The 17256-nt window shown below is 43.3% G+C and overlaps 1 protein-coding gene across 4 annotated transcripts in view; it reads right to left on the bottom strand.

Moving 5' to 3' along the window:
- The window catches only part of RAB28 (RAB28, member RAS oncogene family), an 89935-nt gene extending 80638 nt beyond the window's left edge, over nt 1-9297 (bottom strand). For 2 of the 4 annotated variants that reach the window (XM_084626506.1, XM_084626509.1), the window contains exons 1-2: nt 8905-9296; nt 275-371 (exon numbers count right to left, since the gene is read on the bottom strand). In XM_084626506.1, coding sequence (XP_084482632.1) covers nt 275-371; nt 8905-8979 — 172 coding nt within the window. In that variant the 5' untranslated portion in view covers nt 8980-9296. Of the gene's footprint in view, nt 1-274; nt 372-8904 lie in introns of all 4 variants that reach the window. The other 2 variants (XM_084626507.1, XM_084626508.1) reach the window with 2 other exon arrangements.
- Nucleotides 9298-17256: the final 7959 nt, after the last annotated feature.

The raw sequence follows: 17256 nt of genomic DNA, 5'->3' as shown, positions 1-17256 counted from the left end.
AAAAAGTAATATTTTTTAAAATGTGGCTAATAATGGTTCTAGGAAAATAACAATCTTTAAAGACATAAACTGCCAGTACACAATCCTTTTTCACTTGGTGTCTACATAATAAGAAATCCGAGAGAAACTACCCTCAATAGCCAAATTAATTGTTCTATTTAAAAACATCTGCATGAAAAGCACTAGCTTATGTTATGTATTTCATTCTCAAGACCTTGTCGCTGGAGTCTTACTATTACCACCACTTTCAATCTAAGACTCTATATTCTCTTACCTGGTAATGTTATTCTTTTCAAAAAGAAGTCCAGTCCTACAGTCTGTCTGTACTGTTTCCCAAAAGCTTCTTGGGCAAAACGTGTGGCTAAAGATGTCTAAAAACAGAACCATATCAAATTATTTGGTATTTTAAAGGCTGCAAACCCAATTTAAACCAGTCCTAAATCTTATAAAACAAAGGTAAACAGCTTTTTAATCAACGCCAGCTAACAATATTCTATGATAGCAGACAAGCTTTCTGTCAAGTTTAAAAAATAATAAAAGTAGATGATAATGGCAAGTTATGTCAGCAAAAAAACAAAGAGTAAAACATTCAGCATGCTTCCTGTACATTTTAAAAATATTCTGATATTAAAAATGCAGAATTGTGTTACATTTTTAACTGAGTGCCAAATAGCGCACTCTGCTCCATACAAACATACGGTGATATGGTCTCTACCCCATAGGGCTAACAATTGTTAAAAAGAAAGTCCTGATTTCTACAACACAGGACCATGTGCACAGCACTAATCACAAACCTTCAACACAAGGCAACTGCTCACACACAGATCCACACTGCAGGTCTGTATGGTTGCAGGGATCCACTTCCTGCACAAATGTTGCAAGATAAGGGCCTACCTGGGGACTAACCTAGTGCCTGATCCTGCAAACATTTATATGCCTATTGAGACTACACACATGAAGTTTTGCATATATTGTGTCAAACAGTACGTTGGAAATTGTTTTCCTAGTGTTAAATTTCACAAAGTTATGTCATCGTGAATGTACACGGATACATAGAGCTGCCTTTTGAAATAACAGATTTCTTAATTTTTACTAGGAACCTCAAAAAGGGCATGCTTCTAATGACTTTAATATGCAGAAAGTAACAACGTATGTATTTTCTGTTTCTTCATGACCAGTTCTAATCCATTCATCAAAGGCAATAAAAATACATGATATAATGTAAAAAGGATACAAAAGAATAGAAAACACCAGTTATATGCATTCCTAGAACTGTTGAAAAAAAAATAATGTGATGCCTTAAAAAAGTGTGATGTTGCTTAAAGAATGTATCCTATATCAAATCATTGCCAGGCATTTATCAGTCTCTTGTTAACATAACATCTACAAACTGCAGAAATTAGCCATATTTCTGCGTCTATTTGTAAGGGAAAAAAATATCAGGAAACAGCTTCACAAAGCCCCTACACTGCCAGAGACTGACATCCAAAGTGACTAAATAGGAATCTAGCCAATCTTTAAATAAACCACTAAACGACATCAAGTGTTATTAAAAATGGGTAGTAGAGGATATCCAGTTAACATACAATATATTACAATAATACAAATAGTCCTGTTACTGAAAACCAGACATGTTACACTACTAATGTATTAAAAAAAAAGGAGGAGGGGGGAAGAGGGACACTGTAACGCTCGCTCTTGTTCTACAACAGCTTGTACCTTTTTTTCATGAGAAGTTATTTATACATTACCACCACCAAAGGACTCCACAATTAAGGAATCAAGCATGAATAGGGAAATAGGGATCCAGAAAGTTATTTGTGAAGGAAGTAATACAAAACTTAATAGTTGCTTGATTGTATCATTCATATTCCCACCACTGTCAGAGATTAATAGGTGTCTTGAACTCAGAAGATATTTTTAGACCTGATCCAAAACCCAATTAAATTAATGAGAATCTTTTAATTTACTCTAGTGGACTCAGGCTCATAGAGAATTAGAAAATTAGAATTAGAAAACAAGCAAACTATAATTAAATAAGCATATTCATGCCATTTGTACCACACTTGAAAGTGAAAATGTTGAGGATCACAGAGGATGAAAATCCATCTGTCACCGCAAAACTATCTGACAATTATTTTAAAGTACATATTCAAAATAAAATTCAGTAAAAATTTTGACTGGAATACCACTAACTCATTCACATTGATTTTGTAATCTAACACTGAGCATTTGATCATTTCACAAACAGTATTTAAAAAAAAAAAAAAAAAAAATCTATCACCACCTCAGATGTAGGCAAGTATAAATAAAGTGCAGAAGTACACTATATAGGCCCTCTTTTCCTGTAAACTGAATGTTTAATTACAAAATAGGAACTTTTCCCTTGTAATTTCCTCTTTCATTAGTGAATAATAACTAGCACCTGGGATGAAGAACAAAATATAATCTGACTATATCATAGGGTTTTGGAATATATAAAATGCTAATTTAGATCCATGATAAATAAGCAAACCCTCCCCTGTTTTAAGGGTACAGTAAATATTAACTTTATCACTCTGTGACACCTGATATTCCCAAAAGGTTTCTAGGGGTGTTAATAAAAATAAACAACACATTCAATTAACAGCCAACCAATAAGAGCAACCAGTAATCAACAGCATGGCAAAGTTCTCTTAAATAGTTTTCCTCCACTCTCCTGAATGCAAAGGAATTTATAGCAGAAAGTCATTGACTAACTCCTTTTTTAATTTTTTAATGAATGTTAGTGCTCACGAAAGGTGTAGGATTGCCAGCCATGAAGACTGGAGTTCTCTATTCATTCACAGAACAAGTATTTATCCACAAGAACACTGACAGCAGCAGTTCAAGTCCTCTACACATGGAAAAGTTGTCTCCATGCCCATTCAGGTCCATCCACAATGCAAAAGCTCCCTGCGATCCTAAAACTATTCTGTAGAGGGGTTCTTGAGAAAGGTTTTAGGTAACAATTTGGCAGCAGCCGTGGCCTGTGTGGTCAAGGTAAATTATTTTCCATTCCAATGGTTGATGAAAGCCATTCTAGCTCAAAAGAACATTTTCTGTGACTGTTTTTAACAAGGTTTTCCCCACCCAAAAAGTTTCATTAATCTGAAGAACAATTTTGTAACATAGACTGGGTCTCATTCCATGACCTCTCTACTATGACTGCTAACTAGAGTGCCCGTTGTGTTGACAGACTCTCTATTTAGGACCCAATTCAGCAAAGCATTTAAGCACTTGCCTAAATATAAGCATATGCATAAGTACTTTGCTGAACCGGGATGGCTGACTGAATCTGGGTCTTAATGCATATGCCTGATATTTATTAAGCAGCCCAGTCCCTCCCCTTTCAGCTAAAGTTCTTGGGGTGTTGAATTAGCAATTCATATAATTAAATCATAAGAGTAGAAGAACAATAAAGAGCTTAAAAGCCAAACCAGCAGTTTTAAGAATGAGTGATCTGGGGGGAGTTCCCTACAAAACAAGGATACAGTTTAATGTAAGGGGTGAAGGACAGGAGAAGACTGCTTGCTTATATTTTTAGATCAATCACCAACTAGTTGTATCACCTGTGCTGCAAATGGTCCATAAATTGTCGTGAAAAAGAGCTCTGCAGCTCAAAAGCTTGTCTCTTTCACAACAGAACTTGGTCTAATAAAAGAAATTACTTTGTCTCTCTCATATCCTGGGACAGAAAAGGCTACACCACCACTGCAAACATTCATTTACAGACAAACAAACAAAAAAATCAGACTGTCTGAAAAACAGTTACCATCTGTCAAATGTTAGATGGCAAGTCATGGTATAGGTCAGTGTTTCCCCAACTTGGGACACCGCTTGTTCAGGGAAAGCCCCTGGCGGGCCAGGCCGGTTTGTTTACCTGCTGCGTCCACAGGTTCGGCCGATCGCAGCTCCCACTGGACAGTGTCAGTTATGCTTTCCCACCAGCCATGTTGTGGTTATTTGTAGAGCAGGAGTAGGAACTTCCCAAAGGCTGCCCTACTTGCCTTTTCCTCCCTAGGAGGTAAATTTTTCAGAAGTGCTAATGGGACTTTGGCTGTTACCTCTGGATCCCACAATAAAGGTCTTCCATCAAAGGTTTCCACTTTACCAAACCCATTGAGAATTCACTATCACTACCCAAAAATTAATCTGTATCCCCTCTCACCTCACCCCTTCCAGTTTATCATGTCTCTATTTATAGTAGCAATGCCCACTGGACCACATTCTGTACCAGCACCAGATTGTAAGAATCTTAGTTAGATGCACAAAATGACAGAACACTGTAGGGCACAAAATGCTTTAATTTTTGTACGGGTTATGGAGTAACTCAAATATGGATAACTTTTCATTGAAGAAAGTCTAGGTCTAGTTTATAAAAAACACAGTGATCTAAAATTTTGCTTATTCCTAGTTTACAAAGCAAATAATTTTATAATTTTGTTTTTTTGGCCTTCCCACTCCACTGCGACCCAACAATGAAAAACTGTCCTATAAAAGAAAAAATGGCTGATAAATGTTTACAGACAACCTATTTATTTTCACTATCTAGGTTTGCAAGTCTGAATATGGCTCTTTGAATAGTTTCTCCATCTGCAAAATGGAGACTATGATAGTAATCTACATGATAGTGGTGGAGTGAAATTTAATTAATGTTTCTAAAGTACTTTGAGATCTTCAAATGAAAGGTAGTACAAAAGTACAAAGTATTAGGTGGGTAGTGAAGCTATAAATGCTAAATACTTTTTAGTTAGAGAAGGAAATTCCAGTTCATTAATGGCTGGAAATAGTTATATGATGAGTAGACCAATATTTACAGTACTTCCTCAGAGATCAGCAATAATGAAGTCTGAAATTATGTTGATCAATGAGGTTATAGAATGTGAAAATAGAGTCTCACTACCCCCAGGTCAATTCAAAATTAAAAAAAAAAAAAGAAGAGGAAGGGGGGAGAATAGACACATCAGAAAGATCTAGGAGCAATGCACAGTTGAGAAGCCCATCTCAAAGCTGATGTACGGGAAGAGGGTTTTAGGATTCCTACCAGGGGCAGGACACAGTTAAGTTCCATCTTTTGTATCAACCTTGAGAGTAGATATCTGATAAATTGAAGACCCACACCCATCTGGAAGGGAGAGAAGGAATGTGCACTGCCCCTTATCTCCAGCCCGAAAGCCTCCTAACTTTTGGGGTGGTCCCAGCTATTTTATTCTTCCTCTAACCTCCCAGTAGGTAAGGGGATGGTGCATTTCTGCTGCTCTACCCACTCCCATGACCTTTATTTTTCCAAGAACACCTTACCCATGAATAGCTCCGGAACCTAGTTCCACAGAGAGAGACAGCTTTCCCGAGCAGCAGCAGAGCAAAACTAATGTGATTTTTGTTAGTTTCACTACTGCCATGTTTCTCAACATGCAAACCAATGAGCATGTGGAAAGATGTAGAAGCAGAATCCAGAGACTGACACCATTTTTTCAATCGATATTAATGTCACTAATTTTAAAAAAGTTTGGTTTCGTTTCTGGAGGGGAGGGTTTTGACAAAAGCTCTCGTTCCTGAATTTTGTTCCCTTTTCTCTTTCCCTCCTATTCCTTCCTATAAAAGAAAGTCATTTCTTTTATACTGCTGTGTATTTTTGCTTAACTCAATCCTCCTTTTCTGTTTCAGATTTCTTTTCCTCACCTGGTTTAATCTGTTTTCCTTATTTTTGTCTAACTCATTCCAACCCCTTTTTATCACCATTTTTCCCTCAGGTCATGCATTGTTTTCCCAATTTTTTTTCTTTTTAATATTTTCTTAGCATTTTTTAAAATTTTAATCTTTTGTTTATTTTCTCCATTTTATTATACTGTTTTTCTTCTGGCCTGTGTCTTTGTACTTCTATCAGTCGCTCCTACCTTTCTATCATGCTGTTACCCATACGTCTCTCCTCCAGGAGCAGCACTTCCACTCCTTCCCATCAAGTCAACCTGATTTAGACTCCCCAGCTACCCTGAATCGTTCCCATTTCCCTTACCACCCTGCCATGTCACCACTCAGGTTTAGCCCATCTATCCCTCCATCTCAATCTATGGAGAGTTTGACGGGCCAAACTTGAGTAGCACTGAGACATCATCTGACAGGTCGCAATGCCACTGCTGTGCACTGAGTGCTAGGTGGGCTCTCTCTCTCCAACCTTCCCCTCCAGGTCTCATTTTTCAGAACCCCCACTATACTCTTGTGTATATTTTTGTAGCAAAAAAAATACACGTAGTGTCGTTTCCATGAGTGTTTTTCCCCACACACCTGTCATGAAATTTTCTCAAAAAGTGAATGGGAGTGAAGCATTGCTCTCTGCCTCATGAACGGGGCACGACTGAGGAGGAGAAATGGAAACACTGTCCTGGACTGCAACTGCCACTGAGCTGTCTGAGCAGTTTTGTTTTTAAACTACTGCCAGGAGTTCCACAGAATTTGAATCCTTCCCCCTATCTCCCAGGCATGACACCAGAAGACATGCAAGTTTGCTGCCTTCTTGTAAGCTGGCTGAATCATTGTTCCTTGAGAGGCAGGAGACCAGTGTTGTCAATGCTGGCCCGGAGGAAGAAAAGGAAAACATGAAGTTCTGGATCTCAGGAGGGAATGAGGGAATATATCTTCTGCCACTATTCCCATTCCTCTCCATTGACTGAAGATCATAGTTCCTGCAGAGAGAGGAATGTGCACAGTGAATGGGGGCTGAGAACGTGCACAAAGGAGGCTGGATGAGAAACATATACAAGAGGGAGGCTGGGTGGGGGATAAAGAAACTTATGCTTATACCCACACCATTTTAAGAACGAGGGGGAACAAGTGACAATACAAGAGAGGAACTCAAATGGTTTGGTCTTAAGAGGTCTCCAAATTCACCTGAACTGGCCCCAAGGCTGTATTTTTATCCCCCTCATTCAGGCTATCAGACCTCTTTTACTTTTGCAAGATTTTTCTGCAAGGCCCAAAGTTGCAAGTTCCTCTTCCTGCAGCAGAGGATTCGGGATGCAACCAGGAAAAAAAAAAAAAAAAAAAATGCACCAATGCTTGTAATTCCAGTTATGGTAAGAGGTCTTGCCATAAGGTGCTAAACAGCAGTAGTGAAAACGACTTCTTAGTTTGATTTGTATACTGAGAAAGCTAAGAGCAAAAGACTAGAGCAATCTTGAGCATTTATAATACGCTCCTTAAATTGTCACTTGGAATTATTTGTCCACTGATTCAAACATAACACTATTTTTATGGCATAAAAGGTTTTCTTTACAACCATTAGAGCTAGATACTCTTTCATTTAAAGAAAAGAGTAAAGTCTACATTTAGCCACTTGCCTTTTTCACCACAGAGAATTTTCCTACTTATCAATGGCAAGCAGATTTTCCAACACCTGCAAATTATACGAAGTCTTGGTTTTTCACCTGAATCATAAGTAAACCAGTTTTTCCATGTCTGAACTTTTAATTTCCTACTGGAAAGTCAGTAACAAAGGAGAAATTGTACTTTAGAAATTCACATTCATGAGGGAGATTATCAGGTATGTCTTATAAACACATTCAAGATATGTGTAATAATACATACACTATGATCACTTTTTGTTGCAAGTAAAGATCAGGTCTTATTGTCTTCTTTGGTGCATAGTGACTTGTGCTTTGCCTTATTTGACTCTAGGCTGGTCAGGGACCTCATGTAGTCCACAATTCTGTAACCATGTTATTTGTTAATTACGTTCCTAACCTTCACAGAAAGAAAACCTTGAAAACGTGAACCAAAATTAAAACACCACACTGGTGACTTCCCATATCCTGAAATAATAGCTCTGACAGATATAAAGTTGCCTTATTCGTGTGAGTAGTCTAGTAGTTTTTGAAACCTTAAGAACACAACTTGAACAGCAACGTTCCTAACTAGTGCACTGTTGATTATTTCAGCAGCAACATCCAGCTAGTATGTTTGTCCCCGAACCCCAGATTCCCTCCCTCTGCCTTGCCAGAACCCCAAATCCCTTCTCAGTGCCTGTCCAGATGCCAAAAGCTGCAGCTCCCCCCACCCCCCCACCCGACAACCTCTGTGATGCAACTATGCCTTGCCAATACAAAGTGTGCAACATACCGAAAATACGGGAACAATATAGGATAAATCGGTTTTAATGTCAAAATAAACACCACAGAGGCGACTGTAGTGATTGTATTAACAACTTTTACCTTTATTAAGGACTTTTATACTTGAAGTTCAGCCAGTCTAGAATTCCTAGGTTGCCGCACCAGAGCGTGGCAGGACGCAGGAGCCTTGCCCAGCGTTTGAGCGCCGGTTGCCAGGGGGCGGAAGGGTCTAGGGGGCTGCTCGGCGCCACTGCTCTTTGCGCCCCACAGGACAGATGGGGCTGGCCACAGTAGCCTCCCCTCCCACTGCCTGTCTCGGGGGGCTGCGCTGACAGCGGGGAACCCTCATCGCGGCCATTCGCTGCCCCAAGAGGTCTCTGGAGACCCGGCCGGAGAGGCCGCTCGTGGCGCGATTGTTCCACCCCCACCGCCGCGCTGTGGGCTCGCGTCCGAGGTCGTTGGACTCCCGGGGACGGGGCTAGGGACAGCGGCCGGTCGCCTGTCAGTCACTGGCCAGATATGGCGACAACGACAGGCGCGACAGACACGAGTCGCTCGCGACGGGGGGCAGGGGCTTGGCTCTTTGAGCTACGCGAGCCGCACGCGCTGCTAGCCGCGGGGTGGGGCCGGCTGGGGGGCGAAGGCGGCGGGTCCGGTGCGAGGCCGGGGCCTGCACCCCGGGACGCTCCGCGGCTGGAGGGGACAGAGAACATCCCGGGGAGGGCTGGGGTGCAGCCCCGGCAGCGAGGAGCGGGGGCAGACGGGCCCCGGCACTGACCTTGCCGGAGGTGCCATCCCCCAACACCACTAGCTTGAGCTGCCGGTCCGGACTCTCCTCCTCCGAGTCCGACATGGTCCCTGCGCCCGGCGGGGCGGGGAGCGGGGGCCGCACTCACGAAGCCGCTACCGGCACAGAGGCCGAAGCCGCCATCTTCCCTGGATGCGGCCGCTGTCACTAAGGCCGAGCCTGGGCGAGACCACCGCGCGGCCGAACCGGAGGAGGGCGAGAGAGACGGGGCGGCGGCCCCAGCGGCCGCTCCCCGGCCTGGGAATCAGCTCGCTGGGCCCCCCGCGTCCCTGCACCCTCACAGCCTCTCCCCCCTCCCTGCGCGATAGTGGCTTGGCCCGGAATTCTGAGCGCTTCAATGGTTTCATCCCCTCGTGACGCCCGGCGTGGTAACTAAGGGCCGTGGAGTGAAAGGTCACGGGGCGGGGAGCGCCACAACTGGCCCCTCCCTCTCCCTGCCCCAAGGGGGCGGGACTTAGGGGATTTCCCGCCCTCTGCTTTGCCCCCCAGGCAAGGCACGGGGATTATTTGCCCTCTGCTCAGGAGGTGGGGCGGCGGGGGGCGGGGCATGGGAATTTTCGCCCCACCCCCTCGCTCAGGGGCGTGGCATTTACTCCCGTCTCCGAGCGCTGGGCGAAGGGGGTGAGCAGAGGGTTCTTTTGCCCAGGCCGCGTGGAGGCCCCCCCTACCACCCCCCCGCGTCGCTCGGCCCTAGGAAGCGGGGGAAGGAGCTGCCGTGGCCTGGGGAGGGGAACCGTGTCCCCAGGCTGCTGCCGTCGGGCGGGGTGCAAATGAGAGCGGGGCTGGAGCCGCCCCCAGGGGAGATCAAGCCAGCGCCACCCTCCCCCGTTCTGTGCTGCTGCCCAGGCTGGGGAGCGGGGGCTGTAAGATCGCTTCTCCCCTTCCTGCCCCAGTGATTCGGGGCGCGGGCCCATGCACTGAAGCGCTCCCAGGGGAGGCAGGCAGCCCCCTCCCCCCGCAAAGGAAGAAGCCCTTCCAGGGCCTGGGCTCAGGCGGTGTGTTTCTGGCTGTAGCCATCAAGGACTAACGTGTTGGTGGCACTGCTCCCCTACAACGCAGCTGGCAGCCTGAGCCGGATCGGACCCCTTCTTGTGTGCAGGGCCGCAGGAAGGAGCCCAAGGGGGGGAAGCCATCAAACAGAACCAGATTTGAATGGCATGGGACCCTGTGTGCCAGGTCCCAATGCTTCTCCCTCGGGTTTGGCCCAGCCACCCATCTGTCATGCCAGCAGGGAAGGGGCTCTACAAGTACTCCACCAGCTGTGGTCAGCCCCCCCCCCCCCCCACGGTACACTTGCTGAGTAGAAAGAAAAGGAGTACTTGTGGCACCTTAGAGACTAACCAATTTATTTGAGCATGAGCTTTCGTGAGCTACAGCTCACTTCATCGGATGCATGCCGTGGAAACTGCAGCAGACATTATATACACACAGAGATCATGAAACAATACCTCCTCCTACCCCACTGTCCTGCTGGTAATAGCTTATCTAAAGTGATCATCAAGTTGGGCCATTTCCAGCACAAATCCAGGTTTTCTCACCCTCTACCCCCCCCACACACACACAAACTCACTCTCCTGCTGGTAATAGCCCATTACCAATGATAATAATAATAATAGCCAATTGCTGAGTAGGTTCTCAGAAGTGGGGGAGGTGGCTGGCTCTGTTTTTAAAAGGGGAAAGGTGCCAAAGGTCCTTTGTCTCATTCCCCCCATTTTCTGGCAGCTGTGTGCATTGCTCACTAAGTTCTCACTAGAGAATCTTTGATGATGATACATACACAACATAGATGAGGAAAATACTCAAAACATCCATCTTGATTCTTTTCATTATGGAGCTAGGTGAAAACACCTGTGCTGTCATAGAAGTGTAAGTCAAAGTGTAAAAAAGCAAAAACCAGCTGAGAACTGAAAAATTGGATGCTAACAGACTGTGAATCCTAGTGATTATTTAACATGGTGATATTGCTTCACACTGACTCAACAGACATTCTAGGCTTCAGAGTTACAGTCCTGGAATCTTTTTCTATAGACTGTGGTAGTACCCAGAGAGCCACTATTTTAGGCAATGTACAAACAGAATAAAGGATGTTTCCTGTCTCTAGACCTCTGTGAGTTTGCATAGCTGGCATATAGCTTGCATATTTGGAGTTCAAAAAGGAGGCATTCCCGTTGCGTGCATTGTAAGAAGCATATTTATGCACTTCTTTAAAGCATTCCTTTCTGAAAACTGACGGTTAAAATGGCATCTAAGGGTCCCATTTTCCATCTCACAATGATTTCCAGTAAAAATTTGCTCAGTTTACATGAGGGTTTTTTTCTTACCGCAGCTCCTGCAGACTCAGCCTGGGTTCTGAGAGCTAATCTGGGTTCTTGTATGTTATTACCAGTAACGAAGATTCAGTGGCAAGAATACTTGGGATGCTGACTAGCTGGCAAGTGTCCATGGCCTGGCCTGTATTTTTGCCTAGTCTACATGGTCACTTCATAGTACAATACCCTGAAAACTATCCGGGAGATAAACTAATGCTAACCCCCACAGGAAGACTGGGAATCTCAGTTTCCTGATGTTAATACTGAGGTCTTATATAGTGCTCTTCATCAACAGATCACAAAGTGATTCATAATCTTCCATGTGTTTATCCTTATAATGCCATATGAAGTAATGATATGTCAGTCTTTTCAACTTTGGCAATTTACAACGTACCAGACCTTAACATCTCATAATTCCAATTACATTCTTGCTTCTTTCTCTCAACTTCAATTCTAGACTGATTTCTACAGCCACTATCTTGAAAACTAGTACTTGTGACACCTTAGAGACTAACCAATTTATTTGAGCATAAGCTTTCGTGAGCTACAGCTCCCTTCATCAGATGCATACTGTGGAAAATACAGAAGATGTTTTTATACACACAAACCATGAAAAAATGGGTGTTTATCACTACAAAATGTTTTCTCTCCCCCCCACTCTACTCTCCTGCTGGTAATAGCTTATCTAAAATGATCACACTCCTTACAATGTGTATGATAATCAAGGTGGGCCATTTCCAGCTCAAATCCAGGGTTTAACAAGAACGTCTGAGGAACAGTGCGGGAGAGGGGGTGAAAGAATAAACAAGGGGAAATAGGCTTGAATAGAGACTGGGAATGGTTGAGTTATTATAAAAAGTAACCTAAGTTAATTATATCCAATTTGCAAATTAATTCCAATTCAGCAGTCTCTCGCTGGAGTCTGGTTTTGAAGTTTTTCTGTTGTAATATCGCAACTTTCATGTCTGTAATCGTGTGACCAGAGAGATTGAAGTGTTCTCCGACTGGTTTATGAATGTTATAATTCTTGACATCTGATTTGTGTCCATTTATTCTTTTACGTAGAGACTGTTCAGTTTGGCCAATGTACATGGCAGAGGGGCATTGCTGACACATGATGGCATATATCACATTGGTAGATGTGCAGGTGAATGAGCCTCTGATAGTGTGGCTGATGTGATTAGGCCCTATGATGGTGTCCCCTGAATAGATATGTGGACACAGTTAGCAATGGGCTCTGTTGCAAGGATAGGTTCCCGGGTTAGTGGTTCTGTTGTGTGGTATGTGGTTGCTGGTGAGTATTCGCTTCAGGTTGGGGGGCTGTCTGTAGGCAAGGACTGGCCTTCTCCCAAGATTTGTGAGAATGTTGGGTCATCCTTCAGGATAAGTTGTAGATCCTTGATAATGCGTTGGAGGGGTTTTAGTTGGGGGCTGAAGGTGACCGCTAGTGGCGTTCTGTTATTTTCTTTGTTAGGCCTGTCCTGTAGTAGGTGACTTCTGGGAACTCTTCTTGCTCTATCAATCTGTTTCTTCACTTCCGCAGGTGGGTATTGTAGTTGTAAGAATGCTTGATAGAGATCTTGTAGGTGTTTGTCTCTGTCTAAGGGGTTGGAGCAAATGCGGTTCTATTGCAGAGCTTGGCTGTAGACAATGGATCGTGTGGTGTGGTCAGGGTGAAAGCTGGAGGCATGTAGGTAGGAATAGCGGTCAGTAGGTTTCCGGTATAGGGTGGTGTTTACGTGACCATCGTTTATTAGCACTGTAGTGTCCAGGAAGTGGATCTCTTGTGTGGACTGGACCAGGCTGAGGTTGGTGGTGGGATGGAAATTGTTGAAATCATGGTGGAATTCCTCAAGGGCTTCTTTTCCATGGGTCCAGATGATAAAGATGTCATCAATATAACGCAAGTAGAGTAGGGGCGTTAGGGGACGAGAGCTGAGGAAGCATTGTTCTAAGTCAGCCATAAAAATGTTGGCATACTGTGGGGCCATGCGGGTATCCATAGCAGTGCCGCTGATTTGAAGGTATACATTGTCCCCAAATGTAAAATAGTTATGGGTAAGGACAAAGTCACAAAGTTCAGCCACCAGGTTAGCCGTGACATTATCGGGGATAGTGTTCTTGACGGCTTATAGTCCATCTTTGTGTGGAATGTTGGTGTAGAGGGCTTCTACATCCATAGTGGCCAGGATGGTGTTATCAGGAAGATCACCGATGGATTGTAGGTTTCAGAGTAACAGCCGTGTTAGTCTGTATTCGCAAAAAGAAAAGGAGTACTTGTGGCACCTTAGAGACTAACCAATTTATATGAGCATAAGCTTTCGTGAGCTACAGCTCACTTCATCGGATGCATACTGTGGAAACTGCAGCAGCTCACTTCATCGGATGCATACTGTGGAAACTGCAGAAGACATAGATGTCTTCTGCAGTTTCCACAGTATGCATCCGATGAAGTGAGCTGTAGCTCACGAAAGCTTATGCTCAAATAAATTGGTTAGTCTCTAAGGTGCCACAAGTACTCCTTTTCTTTTTGCGGTGGATGGTAGTTTCCTCAGGAAGTCAGTGGTGTCTCGAAGGTAGCTGGGAATGCTGGTAGCGTAGGGCCTGAGGAGGGAGTCTACATAGCCAGACAATCCTGCTGTCAGGGTGCCAATGCCTGAGATGCTGCGGCGCCCAGGATTTCCAGGTTTATGGATCTTGGGTAGTAGATAGAATATCCCAGGTCGGGGTTCCAGGGGTGTGTCTGTGCGGATTTGATCTTGTGCTTTTTCAGGGAGTTTCTTGAGCAAATGCTGTAGTTTCTTTTGGTAACTCTCAGTGGGATCAGAAGGTAATGGCTTGTAGAAAGTGGTGTTGGAGAGCTGCCGAGCAGCCTCTTGTTCATATTCCGACCTATTCATGATGACAACAGCACCTCCTTTGTCAGCCTTTTTGATTATGATATCAGAGTTGTTTCTGAGGCTGTGGATGGCATTGTGTTCTGCATGGCTGAGGTTGTGGGGCAAGTGATGCTGCTTTTCCACAATTTCAGCCCGTGCACGTCGGCGGAAGCACTCTATGTAGAAGTCCAGTCTGCTGTCTCGACCTTCAGGAGGAGTCCACCTAGAATCCTTCTTTTGTCTCTAAGGTGCCACAAGTACTCCTTTTCTTTGTGCCATAGCTGGTTTCCCTTGTTTGTTTGGGTGTTTCGCACAGCAACAAAGATGAGAAACGTTTTTTTTTTTCAAAAATAGGACAATATAGTTGTAAAACAAAAATTGGCAGAGGGACTCGAGCAGGTGTAGTAACTGAAACTAAACTGTTGTATTTTTTAACTGATGAGATGACAGGTTGACAGTGTCTTTTTTATAACCAAAATTTAAAAAGTCTGAATAAAAATCATTTCTTCTTTCAATCAGGCTTCACTTCCTTGGTAACTGTGGGGTCATAAAAGCTTCAATCCTCCATATACACACACAATATAACCCCAGTGAGTTCAAGGGGACTACTCATGTTGATAAAGTTACTAATGTACTCCAGTGTTTGCAGAATCAGAGCTAATAGTAACTAGTTCTCCAATAATCCAAGGATAGACAAGACCTGAATTTCCAGTGTAAAAAGACAAGCAGAGAAAAATCTGAATTTATTTCTCATACATTAGAAAGAAGTAAAACATGGCATACCCCTACTATTTTCCTGTGTAGGTCACCTTTAACTTAATTGGGCCGTGGTGACTCTGATTAACCTATCCAACTTCTGAGAGGTCAGTATCTGAATAGGACTCAAAGAAGGAAAGAAAAGGAACTGAGACAAACATGAACTTTCTATTATGCTTTGTGACTTTATTGAAGTTTTGTATGATTAATGCTAAATAACATTGAAAAATGAGTGTACTAAGGTAGTTGACACTCACACTATAAAGCAAGTGTTTCATGACTCACCAGGACAGAGAAACACTCTGGCAGACCAATGCAAATATTCTTGGGACCAGTAAACTGTTCTGAACACTGGTTCTGGATTAGTGATCAGAAGAAGAAAAATATACTTCCCAGAATAAGTTTACATATCCATATGGTAAGTAATTTTTTCTTATACCAGAACTGTTATTAAAGAATAGTATGGGCCTAATGTAGCAAAGCTGCTTATACTGTTTATGCCCAACACAGTTTTCCAAACCTTTATTGCTTTTGAAATGTTTTTCCACAAAATGATTAGTTTAATGTTTTTTCCTCCTTGAGGACTACCGTCCTACCAAGTGTGAACTTCACATGGACAGTTATGTTGTGTTCAACACACATGTGCACAGGTTAAACTAGACAGGTGTCTCTTTCCCCATCTTCTAATTAACTGAAAACCAGCTTAGCTTTTGTTGCTCAATGTTTCTCAAAAAGTTCACCTTTGGAGAACAGAAGGTTTGAGCCCCTAGAAAAGAGATTTCAGAAAGCATCTGAACAAATACAGGGGGCTGGAATGGAAATACTTCTCAGTCTTAACCATAATGTTTACTACCACAAGCATAATAAAGAAACATTATATGGAAGACTTTGATGGTACATGGTATGACTGTCTTCTCTGCACACTGCGCCTCCTTTTGTCTGCTCATGTGCACACCAGAGCAGCTAATTTAAGATAAGCAGCTGTGAAATTGGTGGAAGCCCTCCGCAGCTGGGTAATTTCACTCCCTGCTCTCTGGTCTGTTCCTCCACTATGGAATAGGTGGAGTTAAATTAACCAACACTGAAGTGCTCCCACTAACCTGCTAACAGCTGCTTATTTTCATTTAGGTGCTTTGCTTAAATCAGGAGTAGGGAAAAAGCAGTGGAGCAGCAAGGGGGCGGGGTAGGGGGAGGTTCGGAATGGAACGGACCAGTTGGAAGGGGAGAAGGTATTCTGCCATGCCTGAGAGAAGGGTAACAGAAAGGGGAAACAAGGAGAGGAGTGAGAGAGAGGAAGGGTAGAAGCTGGGTGGGGGAGGCAACCAAAGAAGCAGAGGAAGAGTGAAAGATGCAAAAAAAGGAAAAGCCATGTGGGGGGGGGGAAGAGTATTGTAATACAATAAAAGCAATTCAGAGAAAGCTATGATGAATATTCTTGGGACAGTGTGTGTGTGTGACAGTAGGAGACAATGAGTGGGAGCAGGTGAATATGTAGATCTGGGATGGAGGAACAGACTGGGGGAAAGGGTCAATGCCAGTATTGAAAATACACACCAAAAAATGACATAACTCTTAATACCACAATAGATAGATCTGACATGTACAATTTTCCTTTGTAGTTCATTTATTTTCTTTATGAGTTCTTTTAGTTTGAGTATATTTAAGGTATGAATACTCTTGCTCTAAGAAAGTGAACAACAGAGAGGAAAACCATGTGATGCAGCCCTCTGACCAATGTACTAGTCCTCATGTGGCCCTCCTGGTGATTCGAGTTAAAGATCCCTACTTTAAATGGTAATGACCGCCAGTGACTATTGACTTGTCTGGATTTTAACTGCGGGTCCGGGGGAGGAAGAGCTAATACCAATCCTCTAAAATATCTAGTCTCCCATGTGCTAAATAAGCTACACTAAATGATTGTGGCTTGCTCAATTTAGGTCTCATTTTCAATCCTTGCTATCTATTTAGATGTGCATTTCTTCAGGAGTAAATGCATGCACTTTGCATGTGAAAACACACAACTAGGTGGTCACAAGCAAATCAAGGTTTGTGTGTGAATATGCAGTCTACAAAGGAAGCATTTTCAGTGTGCAAATACAGATATAAACAGGTATGAGCACATCCTTTATGTGGAGTGGTTGTGACAAGAATGAGTCATTTTAGATGCCCTTCCCCAAACCTCACAGCAACAAGATGGTCATCAAAGCAGAATGATACACCCTCCATGTGTGGGATAAGTCAACTACTATTAGAGAAAGTGCTAAATAGTCATGATTGGCTCATCATTCGAAGTAAACAAAGAGGGACTGATTCAGGGGATCAGTATTTCAGTCCTGAGCTATTTTCCCTAGTTTCTTCTGCAGAGCTAGTACACTCAC

Source organism: Lepidochelys olivacea (assembly GCF_965140295.1).
Source record: "Lepidochelys olivacea isolate rLepOli2 genome assembly, chromosome: 4".
NCBI classification, from domain to species: domain Eukaryota; kingdom Metazoa; phylum Chordata; order Testudines; family Cheloniidae; genus Lepidochelys; species Lepidochelys olivacea.
This window is presented reverse-complemented; position numbering and strand designations above follow the sequence as displayed.